The sequence below is a fragment of the Hyperoodon ampullatus genome (genome assembly GCF_949752795.1).
Source record: "Hyperoodon ampullatus genome assembly, chromosome: 4".
In the NCBI taxonomy this organism is placed as follows: Eukaryota; Metazoa; Chordata; class Mammalia; order Artiodactyla; family Ziphiidae; genus Hyperoodon; species Hyperoodon ampullatus.
Window position 1 is genome coordinate 15,161,077 of NC_136917.1, and position 22,901 is coordinate 15,183,977.

Sequence of the window (22,901 nt, forward strand, 5' to 3'; positions counted from 1 at the left end):
TCAAGATGAAGTCACTCCTGGATGACATTCAAGGGGGGCAGGAGCTGAAACGGAAAGGTGTGGGAAAAGGCTGCTCCCCACAGACGTGGAGAAAATGCTGTAACTGACGCCCCACAGGACAGAAAAGCTGGGCTGGGAGGAGCTGAGCCTTTTGGGTTGTCTGCCTCTCACCTACCCCATCTGTTTCCCCAGGTATTTCTACTTCAGCCCCTCTCTGCATAAGCAGCTCCTCAACATGAGGCACAGTCTCCACTTGACCTTCATGTGTCTGAGTCTCCTCACTGGAAGGTGAGCTTTGCTACCCCGCGGTGGCTTTGGGCTGAACTGCTTTGGGTTTTGCATGTGGTCGGAGGGGAAGCTGCGCTTTCTACTTAGCAACGGTGAGGCAGAACGTCAGGCCTTCACCTCCTTGACGCACCAGGACAAACGCAACTTCTTGCCAGTTATTCTCTCTGGAGAAGTCAAGCTTCCAAAACGGTCACAGATGGACGAACCCCTTGGGTTTGGGGGGAAGGTGCTTGGAGTGTTCCCAAATTAGCATGACACTGTGATATACAGCAAATGGATAATAAAATGGAGTGGGATAGGGACATGTATTAATTCAGCAGCTGAAAATCAGAGATTTCTCTTTGGGGAAGTTACTGCTCGTATCTGAGCACAACCACACACAGACATGCAAACACAAGCTCCAGTCTGTGTGTGTGCATGTTTATCCACACGTAAGCAAGCATGTGCACCGAAACCCGTTTTCTTTTCCAGGATGTGCATCCAGGGGAATCAGTTTAACATCAAGGCCAGCAGAAGTGACAAGCTGTCCCTGCCTGGCTTTGAGAATCTCACAGCAGGATATAACAAGTTTCTCAGGCCCAATTTTGGTGGTAGGTCATTCTTTTTGCCCAGGACATCAATCCAAAAAGATAGGAACAGAGACAATATGCAGAAGAGGGTTTCAGGAGGTTTTAGTCGACTGCGTTTTCTGACCTGCAACCTGTTAAGGAGTGGCACTGATGGATACAAACAGCTGCCAATGACTTTTCACGCTACCTTGGAGAAAGCGCTTTCTCTGGTCTCTCCACCTGCAGGATACAGAAATACTCCTCCCCGCTGAGGAGGTTCCTAGAGTCCCCTCACAACCTCACACACGCTGTCCGCCTTCCGCCCACACTTCCAGTGTCATTATTCAAGGAACCCACCATGTCTCACCGGGACTACTGCACCTGGTCCTCCTGCCTCAGCCTGCTTCAAGGCTAACCCTCTACTCTGCCACCTGGATGACCCCCCTGGGTCCTTTGCCTGCTCAGAATACCTGCCTGCTTCCCAGCATCCTCAGCGTACAGTCCAGAGCCTTTTGCATGGCACAACAGGCGCTTCCCAGCCCAGCCTCTATCTGTCTGTCAGTCTCATCTCCCCAACTTCTCCCCACTATGCCCTGCTACAAATGTGCCCCCTGACCTCCTTGGTCTCCCTGGTCTCCGTGCTTTTTGCTGAGACTCTTTACCTGTCAAGAATGGCTTGTTCCAATTTGACTCCCTGGTGATATGCCACTTTTCCTTCATGTCTTAGATCAGAGGCTTCCTCTTCTGAGCAGCCCACCTAGATTCCTCCAGGCCCCATCCCCTTTCTTCACACTTTGTTTTGAACATACCTCCAAGTCAAAGCCATTACCGGGTGATACTGTAACTGCCTTTATATCTGTCTCAGCTCTAGGCTGCAGTCCCCTGGGGGAGTCTTGCTTTCTTTACCTCACCAAACCCAGCAGCATCTTGGTACTTAACAGATAGCAAATTATCAATTAATATTTGTTGAACGATTGAGGCAAGGAGGGAAAGAATGAGGCCACCACATACCTCCTCACAGGGTCTCAGCCTCTCTGTTTGTAAAATGCAAGACTGAACCAATGTGGTCACTAATATCTTGTTACCTTGAGCAGAAACTAGTAGAAAGAGCCTTGGAGTGGAACAAACCTGAGTTTGGCTCCTGGCTCTACTGCTGGGCAAGCATCTTAGCTTTCTGAGCCTCAGTTTCCCTTTCTGTAATTGGGGGGCATATTAGCTGCCTCACAGGGAGGACTGAATGAAATGAAGTGTGTAAATACAGCATCAGGATACAGTCTATTTTAATCCCTTTCCTTCTTGCTCCTCCCTTCAGATGAGAAAATTCTCTGGTCAGATCTAGGATTAGTGGGTCAGTCCAGGTCCTCTGAGGAACAGACACTGGGAGGGGATTATCCGTGCAAGATATTTATTGGGGCCATATCTATGACAAAATATGGGGCAGGAAAAGAAGGAAGCTGGAGAGCTGTCAGACTGCAATGCAGGTCTGACCCCAGTGGAAGGAGGGAGGGAGGGAAGCAAGGCTGGTGGAGCAGTCTTAGACTACAGTGCAATTCTAAGTGTGTTTGGAGAGGCCACCAGGGAGTTCTTGAGCTAAAGTTCCCATCAGAGGAGTCTCCCATCTCTGTGCCTCCCAGGAACAGGCCCGCCTTAGTATTCCTGCCACGCTCAGTCCCTGGTGGGATGCAGCCCATGGGAAGCATGGCCTCCGAGCAAGTGTGGTGGAAGATTTCAGGGCACAGCAGCTGGGGCCAATCACACCCCCTTCGGTTGGAGATCTGAGAGACGCAGCTTCCTGGCCACACAATTAGGATTTGAGGTCCTTATGTTAAGGGACCTTGGGGGGCTTCAACCTCCTCTGGTTTTCCCAGGAGCAACTGAACACTAATGACAAGCACATGAGTCTCCACATCTGGTTGGGTCCACTCAACAATTTCTCTGCCTCCCAGATCCCAAACAATTAGGCCAGGACACTGCCCTTTTTGTTGCTTGCTCAGGGGCCAACAAGGTGCAGAGTCCTAGGGCAAGGTGCCCATTCTGAGCCTGGAGTGGACCTAAGGGGACGTGAGGCCCAGATCCACCTGGGGCAAAAATGGGGCAAGGGGTCGTCAGTCAAAAGGAGGGGAAGGCACAACCCCCACCCCTTGTCACGAGCCTGTGGCACTCTGCCTTCTACAGAACCTACATTTACAAGGCAGCCTCGAGGCCCATGGAGGGAGTGCTGCTCTCCATAATGTCTGTCCACCCAGTTCTCGGACCCTGATGTCCTTGAGCGACAAGACCTCTATAGGGTTTTTCAGGGACTGAGCTGGACAGCACAGGTTTGCAAGCAGGCCCTCCTGAACTCTGCCCAGAACCTGGCTTTGACCTCTTTCCTAGGAGAAAGCTGCCCTCTGGTGGCACAGCTAACTTTTATAACTCAAGGGGAAGAAGGAGCAAACTCCTATGCTAGACTACCTAGAAACAAACTAAACAAACAAACAAAAGCCCACACTGAGGCCGGAGCTCTTGTGTGTTTTCCATTCTCCATGTTGCTCAAGGTGCGGGGAGGGGGGCAACCAGCACTGACCCACTGCCCAGGCACGTAAGATAGATCCTGTAACCTTCCCAACCCAACCCTTGATGGCGAGCGTTAGTAGCTCTATTTTACAGGTAAGAAACTGTAGAACAGAGAGGTTTAGCAATTTGTTCAAGGTCACACTGCTATGATGTGGCCAACAGAGGTTTCAAACACTCTGACTCTAAGCTCCTCTTCTTAACACTGCACCTTGCTGTCTTGAGGGGCAGAAGGCCACTTAGTACCATAACTCCTTCAGCACCTTCCAGGGTCTGCCCTCAAAGATCTCCCCTTTTCCCACCAAGTAGTAACACTAAGTATTAAGTGAATTATTGTTAATTGCTTTGGCTTTAAAACTCCACTTCCAAATTCTTACCTATATCCTGTGGCTTGGTTTCCTTTAATCGATCATTAGGCTGCTCTGTCTGATTCCCCCCGGTTTGCTGTTTCTAAGCGTCCTTTGAATTTGGCCTCTCCTTTTCCTGGTTTACTGCGTTGTCACAGTTCCCTGAGGTGTCCCCAGTTATCTTGCAAGTGAATGCTACTCCATCCATTAATCTGGTGAGGAAAGTTTTTGCTTTTCCAGAATTAGCTAAGATCACCGGAGGAGAGGGGAAGGGAAATGCTGTTTGCTGAGTGCCTGGTAGGATGTGACAGGAACAATGCTGGGGACTTTGTACAGATAATTATTTTTGAGCACCTTCTAGATGTCCAGCTAGGCAGGCACTTCATGTCCATTCTCTCTTGCCACCACCCTGCAAAGAAGCTGTCACACACCTAGTCTCATTTAACCCTGTCCGTGACCCTCTGATGTCATTAGCATTATATTCAAACCTGCAGGTGAGAAAGCTGCAGTTCTGAAGGATCTGGTAACTTTTCCCAGATCGAAGCTCACATCTTTCTGACTCCTGGGCTTTTGTTCCACATGTCCAGTCTAAGGAGGAGTAAACGTCCCTGGCCTGGCCTGGCCGCCGAGAATGGTGGCTCCCAAACCTCAGTCCTGAGAGCTAAGACAGGCCCTCTCAGGAGTTTGGCCCATCTGCTGGCACTCCAGGATTGAGGCCCAACATCTGCACACCAGATGAAACGTGGACAGCTCTGCAATTCTAAATAGTTTAGGGTTCCTGAAGAATAAAGGAGGTGGAGGAAAGTGTCAGGAGGTGAGCGGGAGCTCAACCATGAGCAGTCTTGAATGCCATCTTGTGGTAAATTTACTTGGCTGGGGGGGGGAAATATATTTGTGTACAAATTCCCAAATCTCTATTACATTTCTAATGAGTTCCTTGCAAGCACCATAGGAAAAAATCCTCCAAGCAAGAAGTAGCAAATACCGCTACATTCTTTAAAATATACACTAATTAATACAATGTGGTCTCTCTCTTATGAATTTAGCTAACTACATATTTGTGCATTTTTTTCATACAAAAGGGAGGCACACTCTACATAGTGGTTCCTCCTGAGATGGGGAGGATAGAAATTAACCTTTTATTTAGAAGTATTTTATATACTTCTACATTGTTTAAAAGTTTCCAATAGGCATAATTTTCTAATATATGCATATTTTTTAACTGTGCTAATGTAGGGTTAGGAAATCTGTTTGTGTTTCTATGGAAGTCTTTCTGGTTTTTCTTCATTCTTAGGAGAACCTGTTCAGATAGCACTGACTCTGGACATTGCAAGTATTTCCAGTATTTCAGAGAGTAACATGGTAAGTGTGGCCCCCTCGTCTTCCACCCAAGGAGCCCCTGTCCTGTGTTTTATGGGGATACATGTTCTAGCTACTCAAAGCAGAACAGAGACTTACTTGGAATGGCAGAAGCTGGAGACCTATCCTGAAACTCAGGACAGTGGAAGATGCGTGTAAAACAGATCTTCTGAGTATCAGAAGGAAAGTGGATTCAAAGGCTAGGAGGGGAGAAATGAGGGAGTGGAGTGGGTATACTTGGTGAGGGATAAAAGTGGGGGAAAAGAATAAAAGTGCAGAGGGGAAGCCTGAATGTCACATGGTCCCTCACAGAGTGGGAGACAAGCTGATGAAAACCAACAATCACATAACTGCTTTCAACCATCCTCTCACTTAAGACAACACATTATAGATAAGGTGACACTAAAGGCAGTTTGCCAAGAGGGTCCACTGTGGACTCTGGGTAAATCCTGGACAACCTAAGCACCTTGCTCACCAAAACCTTCAACAATTTGGTGTGGCCTCTGTGATGGAGGGCAAGTAAGTTAAGACCCTGAACATGCTCCTGTGGGGCCCCCTTTTGGCAGTGGGTGTTACTATCCAGAATCAATAAGGTGCTTTGTTCTCTTATTGCTACAGGCCACCACCTCAAGACAAACTTTATTTACCCATGTCTACTGTAGTATGTGCTCTTGACCTCAGTGGAGGTGGGTAGGGGAGTAAGACTTGACCCTTTTCTTTCCCTTTTCTGAGCTTTCTCCCTCCATCCACTTCCTCCCCCCGGCTGCCCCCTCAGGACTACACAGCCACCATATACCTCAGACAGCGCTGGACGGACCAGCGGCTGGTGTTCGAAGGCAACAAGAGCTTCACTCTGGATGCACGCCTAGTGGAGTTCCTCTGGGTGCCAGACACTTACATCGTGGAGTCCAAAAAGTCCTTCCTCCATGAAGTCACTGTGGGAAACAGGCTCGTCCGCCTCTTCTCCAATGGCACAGTCCTGTATGCTCTCAGGTAATTGGGTACCTGCGACCTCAAGGTTGGAGGGGAAAGAGCGGGGAGAAAAGGCAAAGGTATTCTGAACAGTGCTCGAATAACCACCTACCCTTCTCATGTGCCTGCCTTCTTAGATCCCTGTCCCCAGAGCAGAAGGGCCCTTTCTCAGTCCAGTTTGGCTCAACAAGAATCTACTGAGAATGCGTGCTCTGTGCCAGGCCCGTGCTGGACACTGAGGATATGGAGGCGAATAAGACATTGTCCTGGCACAGACACATAAGGAAAGGAAGTCAGGGCACTGGGGCCCCAAGGTGGAGAGTAGGTTAGTGATTTGGGGTGATGTTAGAGGATGCTTTCACAGGACTCTGAGCTGAATCTTAAAGAGTTAAAGGAAGTTCGCCAAGAAGAGGTAAGGGGAACGGCAAGAGCAAACAGAGAGGTGATACAAAGAACTTTCCTTTCATGGGGCTCAGTGGGGTGGCGGTGGCTCCAGAATACATCTTTACTTAGCTGAGTCATTCTTGTACAGACAGAGAAGCAAAGCATAGTCCTCCAAGCCTCACCACCTGTAGTCACAGGCTCCCCTTTGCCCCTTCTACAAATCCCTGAGGCCAAAACTTCCTCCCACCCAATCGTTCATCGAGCCGCTGGTTGGCAGGAACAGGAAAGATGCCCACAAAGTGCTATGTAAGGCAGCCCACAGGTGGAGGACTCATCGCTGCCTGTGCCAGGGCTGGACAAGGACTGCAAACACTGCTAGAGGCCTTCAGCAGAAGGCCAGGAACCAAATATTCATGAGGCTGATCTTAAATCCCAAGTGAGAGGCTGAAGTTATAAAACAAGGACTGAGCTAAGCAATGAACTGAATTTTTGGACCGTTTATCTGACACTCCTCAGCTGCACTGAATCTTGCAAAGGTCAGCCAGAACCCCAGCACCTCTTTCAAGAAGTCCAATAGACCTCTCTCTTGACCCCAACTCCAGTCAATATTAAGGTGCCCCTTCCTCGTATTCCCACAGCACGTGTGTGTGTGTGTGCATGTACATGTGTGTGTCTGTCTGTCTGTATTATGGCACATAACACAGTATCCTGTACAACGATTACAAATGACGGATGATGATTAATAGCCTGGCTCTAGAGTCAGACAGATTTGGGGGCAAGTTCTTGCTCTGTGACCTTAGGCAAGTTACTTGACTCTCTGAGCTCCAGTTTCCTCAGCAGCAAAAGGAGAATAATAATATTTCCTACCTAGTAAAGCTACTTTAAAAATTCAAAGGGCTAATTCATGTGAAGCATTTTGCATAGGGACAGACTCCTCATGGGTCTCTCCTGAAGAATAAATTTAAAAACTGAATGCAAAAGCATCTCAAACAAGCCAGTGAATGATTCTGTTCTGCAATGTTGTTGCAAGTTTGTCTCTGAATTGCCAACATTCCAACTTCCTCCACTCTGGACCCCAAGCTTTAACTGAGTCTCACAGATGTCACTTAGCACAGACAAACTCAGGACTGCTTTGAATGTAGGGACCAAGTCACACATTCACTGTAAGAGTCAAGGTGAAAGTTCTCTTGGAGTGGCCCTTAAGAGGGAGTGTATACTTTCTATAGCATCCTCATAACACTCTCTATGAATCCATTATTCCTTTCTTAGAATCACAACAACCGTTGCATGTAACATGGACCTGTCTAAATACCCCATGGACACACAGACATGCAAGTTGCAACTAGAAAGCTGTAAGTATACATCGTGTGGGCCCCTTAGATGATTTTCTGGGGTGACTTAGATCTGTGCTTTCATGAAGAGTGTCCTATACATAGTGGCCTTTCTCTCCTTGATGTTGATTACAATGGGTTCAGACCTTCTGGGTGTACATCCAGAGAGATCTAGAGACTGCTCAAAAACAAACCTTACAGTATTACATCTTTGGGAGAGGACCACTGTGCATTGGCACCAAATATTTCCACCTAAAAGTGGATAAGACAGCCAAGCAAACAGGGGTCAATAGGACTAGGAGGGGGCCTCAGAATCCGCTAACTCATGGAAGCCAGAAAGAACACAGCAGAAATTAGAAATGGCAAGTATACAAAACAATCATTGACATTTATTGCAAGACTGCTTCCAACTTCTAAAATAAATTGTTTGATATACATATAAAGCTTAATCTAGTAATGTCAGCAAGTGGGCATCTAAACTGCAATCTGGGGATTTGCTTGTGATGAGGAAGGAGGATTTACTCTAAGTTGATATGTGTCAAATGAACTCCTGGCACCGTGAGTGGTCTCCATGATTCCTTAGTAAACCACTCTGAAATGCCCACCATGGGGAGGTGGCACCTGTGATACGTGTTCTGGGAAGAAAATGCCACATGTAGGAGTTATCAAGGTATCAAGGCATGGCTCGTGCAAGAAGGAAAAACTACAGTCAAGTGCTGGAAACTACTGGGCACTTCTTACATAAGGACACAAGTGGCCAACATCCAAGAAACACAACCATTATGAGGCAGCATTTTTCAGAGGTAGATATTTAATTAAAGACTCAGGCAGGCAGATTAATTACCTTATTGATTAAATGCATGCAAAACCTTCTTGAAGCAATACAGCTGTTTGGGGGCAGACTAAAACTTGAGGTTATCAAAAAGAGAACTCATTTGCAGCCCCACATAGAAAAAGCAATTGCCCTCCATGGATGGCTGTGCTCATCTCAAAACCCAGGAGTGAGATTCTCCTGGAAGCTTCAGCACTCTGCTTGCACAAATATCGTCCCCAGTGAGCAGAGGAAGCTTTCATTGAATGTTTATCAGCAGTTATTTGGGTACAGAAACCTCACCAAGGGCATTTTTCCTGAACACCATCCCTAGACAAGGACTGATACCATCCCACAATTGCCCATATCCACTCAGGGACAGAGCAGTGAGAATGTAATGACTGTGAACATTTACCAGTTGTAATAGCAAAGTATCCAAGTAGAGTCTTGTACAACTTACTTTTTTAGATATGTTTTTTCTTTGGGATTCTAGGCCTGTTTGGACAGCTGGCTTCAGTAAATGAGGGGGTGCTTCCAAGGGAAAGCGCACAGACAATCTTTACCTGGAAATCCTCTAAGAGCTCATGACTACTTCTCCCCGCTATGGAGGGGGAGATAACCACTGACAGACAGTGGATACCATAGGTTAAGACTTAACAAAATGTTAGTCCAACACTGCCATCCCATTTCCCAGTAGCCTTGGAAAATGAAGTTCCAGGTTTAAGATCATAGGTACCAGAATCACTGGGCTTTTCCATTCACTAGCTGGGTGACTTTGGGTGAGTAGAATTAACCTCAGTTTCCTCATCAGTGAAGTAGGAAAAATAATAGTATTTGACTCAAAGAGTTATTTTTAACAGCTTTATTGAGGTATAAATTACATACCATAAAATCCAACCATTTTAAGTGTACAATTCAAAGGTTTTTAGTACATTTCCTAAGTTGTGCAACCGTTGCCACATTCCATTGTTAGAACATTTCCATCACCCCAGAGAGACTCCTAGTGCCCATTTACAGTCACTCCCCATTGGCACCACCAGCTCCCAGACCACCACTAATATACCTTTTGTCTCTATGAATGTGTCTTTTCTAGATATTCCATATAAATGGAATCATACCACATGTGGTCTTTTGCATCCGGCTTCTTTCACTTAGCATAATGTTTTTTAATTCATATATGATGAAGCATATATCAGCACTTTATTCCTTTTTACTGCTTTATTCCTTTTTATTCCAGACAAAAGAATACAAGTAGTACAAGTCTCTTTGGCTTGTTTCCGCCTTTCAGCTGTTATGAATAACGCTGCTGTAACATTTGTGTACAGATCCTTTTGTGGACATGATTTGATTCTGTTGGACAGATACTTAGGACTGAAATCCTGGGTTAAATTTAAGCTTAAGTCTTCAAGAAACTGCCAAACTGTTTTCCAAAGTGGTTGCACCGTTTTACATTTCCACCAGCAATGTTCCAGCTTCTCCACATTCTCACCATCTGTTGCTGTCTGTCTTTTTAATTACAGCCATTCTAGTGGATGTGAAGTGGTATCTTACTGTGGTTTTGATTTGCATTTCCCTAATGACTAATGATTTTGAGCATCTTCTCATGTGCTTATTAACCATTCGTCTATCTTCTCAAAGCTATCATTTGAGGATTAAATGAGATGATAATGTTGTAAAGCACTTAGAAAGGTAATTGCTTACTAAATGATAGATATTACTATTATCATCATCCGTGGGCTTTGGTATTAAACTTTCTTGAAGTACAATCCTGGTTTGTTTTTCATTTGCACTGGTATCCTGAGAAACTTATGCAACCTCTCAGAGTCTGATAATTTTCATGTATAAAATGGGCAAAACATTATAGTTCCTCAATTCTAAGGCACAGCATTTATTAAATAATAACATTTGAGGGAAAATGTAAGCTCTACTTCATATATATCAAGTATAAGATCCATTTCTATTTTATTTTTTAAAAAAGCTTTAAATAATGAAGAAATATGCAGGTCTACCTTGCAAGCTCATGAGAACCTTAGAGACATAATGGGTACAGGACATAAATGTTTAATAAAAGGTAGCTATTATTACTATCATCAGCTATATTGGTAAAACTGCTTTGGGATTTATCAAACACCTATGTTTACATACATCAATAAAGTGGCTGGCTGAAGGTTTTTTGTTTTTGTTTTTGCATTTATGCCAATATGAAAATATGAATAGACCAACTGTAAAGTTCCTGAGAACCCCCTCCGAGGTGTTAGACTGTCCTGAAAAGCAATGTCTAGCACAGGCCTTTGGGGGTTCACAGATACGTGTTCAAAAATATCATTTAAATAATGATAGAGGCCATTTCTAGTTGCTTATCATCTACCAGGTCTATATGATGCTTAGCATAGAAACGGTTCTCAGTTGATGGTGAAAAGCCCTAGCAGGTCATCTCTTTCTGAGCAGACACTGCAATTACACTTGAGAAATCATGCCAAATTTTGCATGGGATCATCCTTGGACTTAGCACCATCAAGACAGAGCTTCTGTTTCCTCCATATCACAGCATTTTCCAGACCAGTTCAATCTGCTACCTTCCTCTGCTGATCAGGGCACTTTTTCATTTGCCAGGGGGCTATGATGGGAATGACGTGGAGTTCAGCTGGCTGAGAGGGAATGACTCTGTGCGCGGGCTGGAGAACCTGCGGCTTGCTCAGTACACCATACAACAGTATTTCACATTAGCTACCAGATCGCAGCAGGAAACAGGTAACTCATGGGACAAACCGCACAAAAGCAAAATAGCTGAGTTGTATTCTGAGTCAGAAATATCATCTTTTTCCCACTTGGTCCCTTTGGGGCCCAGAAGCCCCTCTGAGGTGCGGTGGGGCAGTAGGGTTTGGGCTTGGCACTTTTACCTGCTCCACACCTACTACTGAAAAGGTCCCCAAGGGGCTCACAGTCTAGTGAAGTAGATGTCAAGGAAACCAGCAGTTATGATGCTGCAGGAATACTATGACAGAGAAAGGCACAAGAAGAGGATCCTGGGTGAGGGCATCAGCACTCCCATAAATCCCATTGTCTACAACCGCAATTTCTTTCATTGAAACTGTGATGACAGTTCATGATTAACTATGTTTTGGTGAACAACAGATGGCTTAATGTGAATATAGTGAAGTTAAACATCCCACAGGGAAACCACTCTGCTAGGTGAGCAGGCATGATTTCCTATCCCTTGTTCACCCTATCAGGAAATTATACAAGATTGGTCTTGCAATTTGAGCTTCAGAGGAATGTCCTGTATTTCATTTTGGAAACTTATGTTCCTTCCACTTTCCTGGTGGTGTTATCCTGGGTTTCCTTTTGGATCTCCCTTGATTCAGTTCCTGCAAGAACCTGCATCGGTAAGTAGCTCCAACGGGAGATTTCTAACAACTGGGTTATTAGGTCCTTATTTTTTTTTTTTTACCTTCTACCATTGTCTTCATTGATATTCCTAGGGCAGTTCCAGTAGCTGGTTTCTTGAGAGACTCTTTTACAGAGAGAGAAAGAGAGACAGAGAGACTACTTTAGGAATAATGCATTTTTAAACTTGTGTTTGACAGTGACAGATAAGGGAGAACTGTGATTCGATGGTCTATGGTCTGTTATTTTGTTTACTGAACTCCTCCCTCCAGTGAGAAGACAGAAGGCGAAACATTTAGAAAATCATATCACTCTTATCTGTACAAAATAGACAAATCAACCCTTTTCCAGAAGGCCACAGACTTTTCAGAATGAGCTATGCTCTATTTCTGAGTCCTGTCCTCACCTTGCCAAGTCTTGAAGGGAGACAGTCTGCCAGGGGGTGATGGAAGGTTCACTGCCCACTGACGTGGGTACATTGCTTACTTTTTTTTCCTAGGAGTGACCACTGTATTGTCAATGACCACCCTGATGATTGGGTCCCGCACTTCTCTTCCGAACACCAACTGCTTCATAAAGGCCATTGACGTGTACCTGGGGATCTGCTTTAGCTTCGTGTTTGGGGCCCTCCTGGAATATGCAGTTGCCCACTACAGCTCCCTACAGCAGATGGCAGCCAAAGATAGGGTAAGAATTTTGAGGGCCCTATATATGATTCATCACCTGTGCCATATACTGGTCTGTAGAGATGACCTGAACCTGGTTCCCGACCCCCAGTGATTCAGTTTGCACCAGTGATTCTCATCCTTGTTCAGTTGGGGGAAATCTGGAAGTCATGACACCTTTTAAAAAAGACTGCTCTTTTCACCAAATACAGTGAGATATTAATATGTTTAAATTTCCAGCAGAAAATAACGGTGTTATCTGTATGCAACATAAAATCACAACCGCAAGAACAAGCATCCATGAAAAACCCAGTATCAAACCTAACATGATCAGCTGCTTATGTTTCAGATTAATATGTATTTAATATTTATTCTTTTGTCACATTTTTGTTTTCCTAAATTATACAAGTAATGGTTTATTGAAAAATGTATGGAAAAATTAAATTGTGGCAAATTTTGTAATTAGCATATTTTTCTGCTAACAGGGAGACTTATTATCTGACTTAGCTGTGAAACACCATGGTCCAGCTCTCAGAATAATAATAATGATTATTATCAATTGAGCATGTATGTGCCAGACACAGTCACAAGCTCTTTGAAAATATTATATCATTTAAAATGCTCATAACAACCCAGTAAGGCTAGCTCCATTTTTATAGTTGTGGGATCCGAGTATGGAAAGATAAGTGACTTCTCCAAGGGGACACAGACGGTTAAGAGGCAGAACTGGGATTCGCAGCAGCCAAATCTGCTTGGCTCCAAAGCCTGACACTTACCTGTTATTCCCACTTGAAGTGGGCAACGGGCCATGCCCTTAACTATTATTCTCTGCAGGCCTACGGAACCCTGGGATTCTTTGGAAGCCCAGTTTGAGAGACGTTAGCATACTAAAGCTCCTGCTAACAGGCAAAAAAATGACAGGGATCCAGTGCAGAAGAGCTGCCCTAGTTCAGCAAAGTGCCAGGACTGCACAGGGTCCAATGGTGAGGAAATGAGGATTCAGAATAGCCCAAAGATCCAGGTGCCTTTTCTCTTGTGTTTAACTATTGTGAACAAGGTTTCACAATTATATCACTCAAGGACCAAAGGCAAATGATCATATGTGCCAGCCAAAGAATACGTATTTCATTTATTTTACTCCCTGTAGGCTTCCTTTTTTAAAAAATTATTTATTTTTTAAATTAAATTTATTGTTTAATTGAAGTAGAGTTGATTTACAATATTCTATTAGTTTCAGGTGTACAGTATAATGATCCAGTATTTTTATACATTATACTCCATTAAAAATTATTACAAAATAATGGCTAATATTCCCTGTTCTGTACAATATATCCTTGCTGCTTATCTATTTTATACACAGTAGTTTATGTCATTTTATCCCATACCCCTATCTTGCCCCTTCCCCTTTCTTTCTCCCCTCTCACCACTGGTTTGTTTTCTATATCTGTGAATCTGTTTCTGTTTTGCTATTTATGTTCATTTGTTTTATTTTTTAGATTCCACATTATAAGTGATATCACACAGTATTTGTCTCTCTGTCTGACTTATTCCACTAAGCATAATATTCTCTAGATCCATCCACATTACTGCAAGTGACAAAATTTCATTCATTTTTATGGCTGGCTAATATTTCATATATATATATATATATATATATATATCACATATTCTTTATCCATTTGTCTGTCAAGGGACACTTGGGTTGCTTCCATATCTTGGCTATTGTAAATAGTGCATCTGTGAACATTGGAATACATGTATCTTTTTGAATTAGTGCTTTCATTTTTACCTGTATATATACCCAGGAGTGCAATTGCTAGATCATACGGTAGTTCTATTTTCAGATTTTTGAGGAACCTCCATACTGTTTTCCATAGTGGCTGCACCAACTCACATTCCCATCAACAGTGTACAAGAATTCCCTTTTCTCCATATCCTAGCCAATATTTGTTATTTGTAGACTTTTTGATGATAGCTGTTTTGACAGATGTGAGGTGATATCTTATTGTTGTTTTGATTTGCATTTTTCTAATAATTAGATATGGTGAGTATCTTTTCATTTTCCTGTTAGTCATCTTTTTGTCTTCTTTGGAAAAATGTCTGTTCAGGTCCTCTGCCCATTTTTTTCTTTTTTCTTTTTTTTTTTTTTTTTTGCAGTATGTGGGCCTCTCACTGTTGTGGCCTCTCCCGTTGCGGAGCACAGGCTCCGGACGCGCAGGCTCAGCGGCCATGGCTCACGGGCCCAGCCGCTCCGTGGCATGTGGGATCTTCCCGGACCGGGGCACGAACCCGCGTCCCCTGCATCGGCAGGCGGACTCTCAACCACTGCGCCACCAGGGAAGCCCCTGCCCATTTTTTTGATTGGGTTGTTTTTTTTTTTAAATTTTGAGTTGTATGAGCTGTTTATATATTTGGGGGATTTTTTTGTTGTTGTTTTATTTTGTTTTTTTAGCTTACCTTTAAAAAATTTTATTTATTTACTTATTTATTTTAGGCTGCATTGGGTCTTCGTTGCTGCGTGCAGGCTTTCTCTAGTTGTGGCGAGCAGGGGCTATTCTTCATTGCGGTGCACGGGCTTCTCATTGCCATGGCTTCTCTTATTGCAGAACATGGGCTCTAGGTGTGTGGGCTTCAGTAGCTGTGGCTCGCAGACTCTAGAGTGCAGGCTCAGTAGTTGTGGTGCATGGGCTTAGTTGCTCTGCGGCATGTGGGATCTTCCTGGACCAGGGTTTGAACCTGTATCCCCTGCATTGGCAGGCGGATTCTTAACCACTGTGCTACCAGGGAAGTCCCTGTTTATGTATTTTGGATACTAACCCCTTGTTGTTCATATCATTTGGAAATATTATCTCCCATTCAGTAAGTTATCTTTTCATTTTATTGATAGCTTCCTTTGCTGTGCAAAAGCTTTTAATTTTAGGCCCCACTTGTTTAATATTTGCTTTTGTTTCTTTTTGTCTTAGGAAAGTGATCCAGAAAATATTGCTATGATATATGTCAAAGAGTGTTTTGCCTATGTTCTCTTCTAGGAGTTTTATGGTTTCAGGTCTTACATTTAGGTCTTTAATCCATTTTGAGTTTATTTTTGTGTATGGTGTGACAAAATGTTCTAATTTCATTCTTTTAAATGTAGCTGTACAGTTTTCCCAGCACCACTTATTGAAGTAACTGTCTTTTCTCCATTATATATTCTTTTCTCCTTTGTCATAGATTAATTAACCATAGGCAATTCTGTTCTGTTCTATTGATCTGTGTGTCTGTTTTTGTGCCAGTGCTTTTTTGATTACTGTAGCTTTATAACAGTATAGTCTAAAGTCAGAGGGTGATACCTCAAGCTTTGTTCATTTTTCTCAAGATTGCTTTGGCAATTTGGGGTCTTTTTTGTCCCATATGAATTTTAGGATTATTTGTTCTAGTTCTGCGAAAAATGTCATGGGTATTTTTTTTTTTTTTTTTGCGGTACGTGGGCCTCTCACTGTTGTGGCCTCTCCCGTTGCGGAGCACAGGCTCCAGACGCGCAGGCTCAGCGGCCATGGCTCACGGGCCCAGCCGCTCCGCGGCATGTGGGATCTTCCTGGACTGGGGCACGAACCCGTGTCCCCTGCATCAGCAGGCGGGCTCTCAACCACTGCGCCACCAGGGAAGCCCAAGTCATGGGTATTTTGATAGGGATTGCATTAAATACGTAGATTGCTTTAGGTAATATGGACGTTTTAGCAATATTATGTCTTCCAATTCATGAACATGGGATATCTTTCCATTTCTTTGTATCATCTTTAGTTTTCTTTATCAGTGTTTTATAATTTTCAGAGTATAGGTCTTTCACCTCCTTGGTTAAGTTTATTCCTAGGTATTTTATTCTTTTTGATGCCATTTTAAATGGGATGGCTTTCTTGCTTCCTCTTTCTGATAGTTCATTATTAGTGCATAGAAAAGCAACAAATTTCTGTATATTAATCTTGTATCCTGCAACTTTACTAAATTCATTAGTTCTAATAATTTTTTGGTGGAGATTTTAGGGTTTTCTATATAAAGTATCATGACATCTGCAAGTAGTGACAGTTTTACTTCTTCTCTTTCAATTTGGATGACTTTTATTTATGTTAAATAGAAGTGGTAAGAGTGGGCATCTTTATCTTGTTCCTAAATTTAGAGGAAAGTCTTTCAGTTTTTCATCATTGAGTATGATGTTAGCTGTAGGTTTGTAAAAATTGGCCTTTATTATTTTGAAATATGTTCCTTCTATACCAACTTTGATGAGAGTTTTTATCATGAATGGATGTTTTATCACATGCTTTTTCTGCATCCATTGAGATGATCATGTGATATTTATCATTCCTTTCGTTAATGTGGTGTATTACATTGATTGATTTGCAAACGCTGAACAAATCATCCCTGGAATAAATCCCACTTGATCATGGTATATGATCCTTTTTATATATTGTTGGATTTGGTTTGCTAATATTTTCTTGAGGATTTTTGCATCTATATTCATCAGAGGTATTGGACTGTAATTTTTTTGTAGTGTCTTTGCCTGGTTTTGGTATTAGGGTAATGGTGGCTTCATGAAATGAATTTGGGGGTGTTCTGTCCTCTTCAGTTTTTTTGGAATAGTTTGTGAAGGATAGGTATTAGCTCTTCTTTATATGTTTGGTAGAATTCCCCTGTGAAGCAGTCTGATCCTGGACTGTTGTCTGCTGGGAGGTTTTTTAGTTTAGTTTTGTTTGTTTGTTTTTTACAAATTCAATTTCACTACTAGTGATTGGTCTGTTCAAATTGTCTGTTTCTTGAGAATGGACTTGAGGATATGGGGAAGGGGAAGGGTAAGCTGTGACAAAGGGAAAGAGAGGCATGGACATATATACACTACCAAACGTAAGGTAGATAGATAGTGGGAAGCAGCCGCAGAGCACAGGGAGATCAGCTCGGTGCTTTGTGACCGCCTGGAGGGGTGGGATGGGGAGGGTGGGAGGGAGGGAGATGCATGAGGGAGGGGATGTGGGAACAGATGTATATGTATGACTGATTCACTTTGTTATAAAGCAGAAACTAATAAAAAAAAAAAAAACAGTTTTAAGGGCAGGTTAAAAAAAAAAAAAATTGTCTGTTTCTTCTTGATTCAGTCTTGGCAGGCTGGATGTTTCTAGAAATTTGTCCATTTCTTCTAGGTTGTCCAATTTGTTGGCATATAACTGTTTGTAGTATTCTCTTACAATTTTTTGTATCTCTGTGGTATCAGTTGTTATTTCTCCACTTTCATTTATTTTATTTGGGTTCTCTCTCTTTTCTTCTTGGTGAGCTTGGCTAAAAGGCTTATATCAATTTTGTTTATCTTTTAAAAAAAACCCAGCTCTTGGTGTCATTGATCTTTCCTATTATTTTTTGGCCTCTATTTTATTTATTTCCTCTCTGATCTTTATTATCTCCTTCCTTCTGCTAACTTTAGGCTTTGCTTGTTCATCTTTTTCTAATTCATTTAGATGGCAGGTTAGATTGTTTATTTGAGATTTTTCTTGTTTCTTGAGAAAGGCCTGTGTTGTTATAAACTTCATTCTTAGAACTGCTTTTGCTGCATCCCATAGATTTTGGAAAGTTTTGTTTCCATTTTCATTTGTCTTGAGGTATTTTCTGACTTCCTCTTAGATGTGTCCATTGACCCATTGGTTTCCTAGTGGCATTTTGTTTAGTCTTCAAATGTTTTTGTTTTTTTCCAATTTTCTTCCTGTAATTAGTTTCTAGTTTCATACTGTTGCGGTTGGAAAAACTGCTTGATATAATTTCTGTCCTCTTAACTTTACTGAGACTTGTTTTGTGACCTAGCATATGATCTATCCTGGAGGAAATTCCATGTGCACATGAAAAGAAGGTTTATTCTCCTGTTTTTGGATGGAATGTCCCATAGATATCTATTAAGTCTAACTGTTCTAATGTGTCATTTAAGACCACTGTTTCCTTACTGATTTTCTGTCTGGATGATTTGTCCATTGGTGTAAATGGGGTGTTAAAGTCCCCCATTATTATTGTATTACTGTCAATTTCTCCCTTTATGTCTGTTAGTATTTGCTTTATATATTTTGGTGCTCCTGTATTAGGTGCATTTATGCTAACGAGTGTAATATCCTCTTCTTGTATTGCTACCTTTATCATTACATAATGCCCTTCTTTGTCTTTTGTTATGGACTTTGTTTTAAAGCCTATTTTGTTTGATATGAGTATTGCTACCCTGGCTTTCTTGTCATTTCTGTGTGCATGAAATATCTTTTTCCATTCCTTCACTTTCAGTCTGTCTGTATTTAGCTCATTTGTAGGTAGCATATAGGTGGGTCTTGTTTTTTAATCCAATCAGCCACCTTATGTCTTTTGATTGAAGCATTTAGTCCATTGACATTTAAAGTAACTACTGATAGGTATGTACTTATTACCATTTTATTACTTCTTTTCCAGTTGTTTTTCTGGTTCTTCTCAGTTCTTCTCTTTTTGTTTCTTCCCTTGTGGTTTGATGATTTCCTTTAATAATATGCTTATGTTCCTTTCTTTTTAGTTTTTGTGTATCTATTGTAGGTTTTTGACTTGTAGCAACCATGGGGTTCATACATATTGACCTGTAACTATACCTACTTGTTTTAAACTTGTAGTCACTTAAGTTCAAACACATTGTAAAAGATCTACATTTTTTACTCCCCTCCCCCACATTTTGTGTTTCTGATGTCATATTTTACATCTCATGTTTATCCTTCAACTGTTTTTTGCAGTTATAGTTGCTTTTACAATTTTTTGTCTTTTCATCTTCACACTAGCTTAAGTGGTTGGTCCTCAATTCTTACTATATATTTGCCTTTCCTAGTGGGATTTTCCCTTTCCTCTAGGTTCTTTAGGCTTATTATTGATTGTTTTAGTTTTTGCTTGTCTTAGAAGTTCTTTATCTCTTCTTCAATTCTAAATAATAATCCTGCTGGGTAATATAACCTAAGTTGCTGGTTTTTCCCTTTCAGCACATTGAATATATTATACCACACCCTTCTGGCCTGCAAAGTTTCTGCAGAGAAATCAGCTGATAGCCTTATGTGGGTTCCCTTGTATATGATTCTTTGTTTTTCTCTTGTTGCCTTTAGAATTCTCTCTTTAACATTTGGAAGTTTAATTATGTCTTGGTGTGAGTTTGTTTGAGTTCAGTTTGCTTGGGACCCTCTGTGTTCCCTGTACCTGGATATTTGGTCCTTCTTTGGGTTTGGGAAGTTTTTAGTCATAATTTCATCAAATACATTTTCCATCCCCTTCTCTTTTTCTCTTCTCCTTCTGGGACCCTTATAATGTGAACACTGATACACCTGATGTTATCCCAGAGATCTCTCAAACTATTCTAATTTTTTTTTTAATTTGTTTTTCTTTTTGCTGTTCTGATTGGGTAATTTCCATTTTCTATCTTCTAGACCACTTCTGCATTTTTCTGTATCATTTAGTCTGCTTCATTCCTTCCAGTGTGAGTTTTATTTCAATATTGAATTATTCATTTCTGATTGGGTCTTTTTTTTTTTTTTCTTTTGGCCACGCCATGTGGCCTGTGGGATCTTAGTTCCCGCACCAGGGATTGAATCTGGGCCCCCAGCAGTGGGAGCATGGAGTCTTAACCACTGGACTACCAGGAAATTCCCAAGATTGGGTCTTTCTTTATATTTTTTTAGTTCCTTGTTAAAATTCTCACCACGTTCATCTATTCTTTTCCCTAATTCAGTTAACATTCTTATTACCAATGTTACGAATTCTTTATCTGGTATTGTTTATTTCTGTTTCATTATTTATTTTTTCAGGGGGTTTCTCTTGCTCTTTCAACTGAGACCAGTTCCTTTGCCTCTTCATTTTGCTTAAATTTCTCTGTTTCTATGAGTTTAGGTGAAACAGTTACCTATTGCAGTCTTGCATGGGCGTCCTTATGTGGATGTGTCCCTATACAGAGTGCATGTGCCCATTGCTTTTGCTGGATTTGGTGTTGATGCATGTCATGTCTTTCCTCAGGGTGTGCTGGCAGCTATCACCTTGGCAGAAGGTGGGACTGGAAATGGAGGGGCTACAGCTAGAGCCTGTTGTGAAGTGTGACTTCCATTCTGCTCAGTGGCCATCACCACCCTATTGGTGGTGGGATCTGATCCCAAGTTGTTGGAGCAGAAGCCCTGAGGGTTGGGCCCATGCAGGCTCTATCCCCTTTAAATGTATGTTTTCCCCTCTCCCAGCACTGGGGAAGTGCTGAAGCAAGGGAGGCCTGTGGGGGCTCTCGGCTTGGGTAGGCTGCAGAGAGAGGGCCGAGTGTACTGCCCTCCGATGTACTGCCTGTGCAGGCACCAGCAATTGTTGCCCTTGCTCTGCTCAGATGAAGCCTTGAGTCCAAGTCCCCTTTGTCCTTCAGAGCTGATCATTCCCCCAGCGTCTGCCACACCCGCCCTGTCGGGGAGCCAAACAACAGGGCAAGCAGGACTTGTGTGGACTCTCTGTGTGTATGGGGTATGGTGGTGAGCTATGGTGGATCAGCCACTGTCAGAGTCCTGGGCTACTTCTGATGTGCTGCTTGAGTAAGAGTCAACAATGGCTGCCGCCACCCCACCCAGACTCTGCCCTGGCACCAGGTTGCCTCTGTGTCCCATGGAGTTTTCTTCCCAGACCAGGTTGTCTCTGCATACCGTGGAGTTTTCTTCCAAGTCTATGTTGTCCCAGCCATGGTGGAGAATGGCAACTCCATGGGACTGCAAGGAGCATCACTATTTCTGTTTGTGAGGCAAAGACCTTAAGACACTGCTGATTTCTATTAACTCTCATAATCAATTATTCCCTCCTTCCAGGAATAGAATGGAATTCATCAAACACCTACTAAATGCTCTACATAATTTATGCCATTTAATCTTCCCATCAGTCTCAAGAGGTAGTATTAATGTCATCAACAGTTTGCAGGCAAGGAAATTGAGTTCTAAAGGGATTAAGGTGACTAAAATTTCACAATAGTGAGAGGCAGAATGGGATTTGAACCCAGGTCAGCTAGCTTCAAGGTCTGAGCAATTAACATTTACCACATGGCTCTGCACACTTAGAATGGGCAATGGTTATTCTTCCCATTATACAAGCTGATGACCTAGGGACAGGTGCCTATAAACAGGATAATAGGACTGCCAAATCTTCCTTACCAGCCAATTTATTAGGCACTCAGTACTGGTCTCTCCTAAACCTAATTATTCAATACTAAGTCCTCTAAGTATATAAATACCCACTTATTTATTTTGCTGAGTCAAGTCTATCAATCTAACTGCCCTGTTTATGAACTAGGGGAAGACAAAGGATGTGGAAGAAGTCAACATCACTAACATCATCAACAGCTCCATCTCCAGCTTTAAACGGAAGATCAGCTTTGCCAGCATTGAAATTTCCAGCGATAACGTTGACTACAGTGACCTGACAATGAAAACTAGTGACAAGTTCAAGTTTATCTTCCGAGATAAGATGGGCAGGATTGTTGATTATTTCACAATTCAAAATCCCAGTAATGTTGATCGATATTCCAAACTACTATTTCCTTTGATTTTTATGCTAGCCAATGTATTTTACTGGGCATACTACATGTATTTTTGAGAGTATGCTGAATTGTTTGCATGCCATAGGTATTCAACAGAACAAAGTAATGATGTAAATGATATTCTAAGCCAAGTGTGCATCCTAATCCAACAGTGCCACAAGTGACTAAAATAACATTTGAGCATTTCTCCTCAAACAATGAACCCCCCTCCAACCATTACTTAAGCTGTGTAGAAGTCCTAGCATTACAGAATCTTTTAATAGAAACATCAACCCATTCCTTTTTTATTTTTATGAAAGATATTCCCATTGAGCCCAAGATTACAAACCTACTCAGGACTGACTGCCCAGTGGCTCCCTGGTCTGCATTTAACTCATATAAAAAATGAAAAGGAAGCTATTACATGTATTGAGTCAAGTGTCAGAGGTTGTTTCTAAATTAATCACACATGCTATTTACTAAATCTCTACAGTGCTTATAAAATAAAATACATTGTTGCCTATTTAGGGAATAACATATTCTAGTTTTTGGTTTTGATTAAAATGAAATCATTTTATAAAAAGAAACAAAATTGAGTTATTTGTAGTGAGGTGGATGCACCTAGAGTCTGTCATACAGAGTGAAGTAAGTCAGAAAGAGAAAAACAAATACCGCATGCTAACACATATATATGGAATCTAAAAAAAGAAAAAAAAATGGT

General features: G+C 42.2%; 1 protein-coding gene across 1 annotated transcript; it reads left to right on the top strand.

The window, feature by feature from the left end:
* Positions 1–235: 235 nt before the first annotated feature.
* On the top strand, positions 236–22,257 carry GABRP (gamma-aminobutyric acid type A receptor subunit pi; the record flags this gene model as incomplete). The annotated part of the gene is made up of 9 exons (XM_079703971.1): positions 236–288; positions 760–878; positions 5,031–5,098; positions 5,871–6,088; positions 7,721–7,803; positions 11,207–11,344; positions 11,827–11,979; positions 12,480–12,667; positions 21,955–22,257. 9 exons carry the CDS (start codon positions 236–238, stop codon positions 22,255–22,257), a joined length of 1,323 nt encoding a protein of 440 aa, XP_079560097.1.
* Positions 22,258–22,901: the final 644 nt, after the last annotated feature.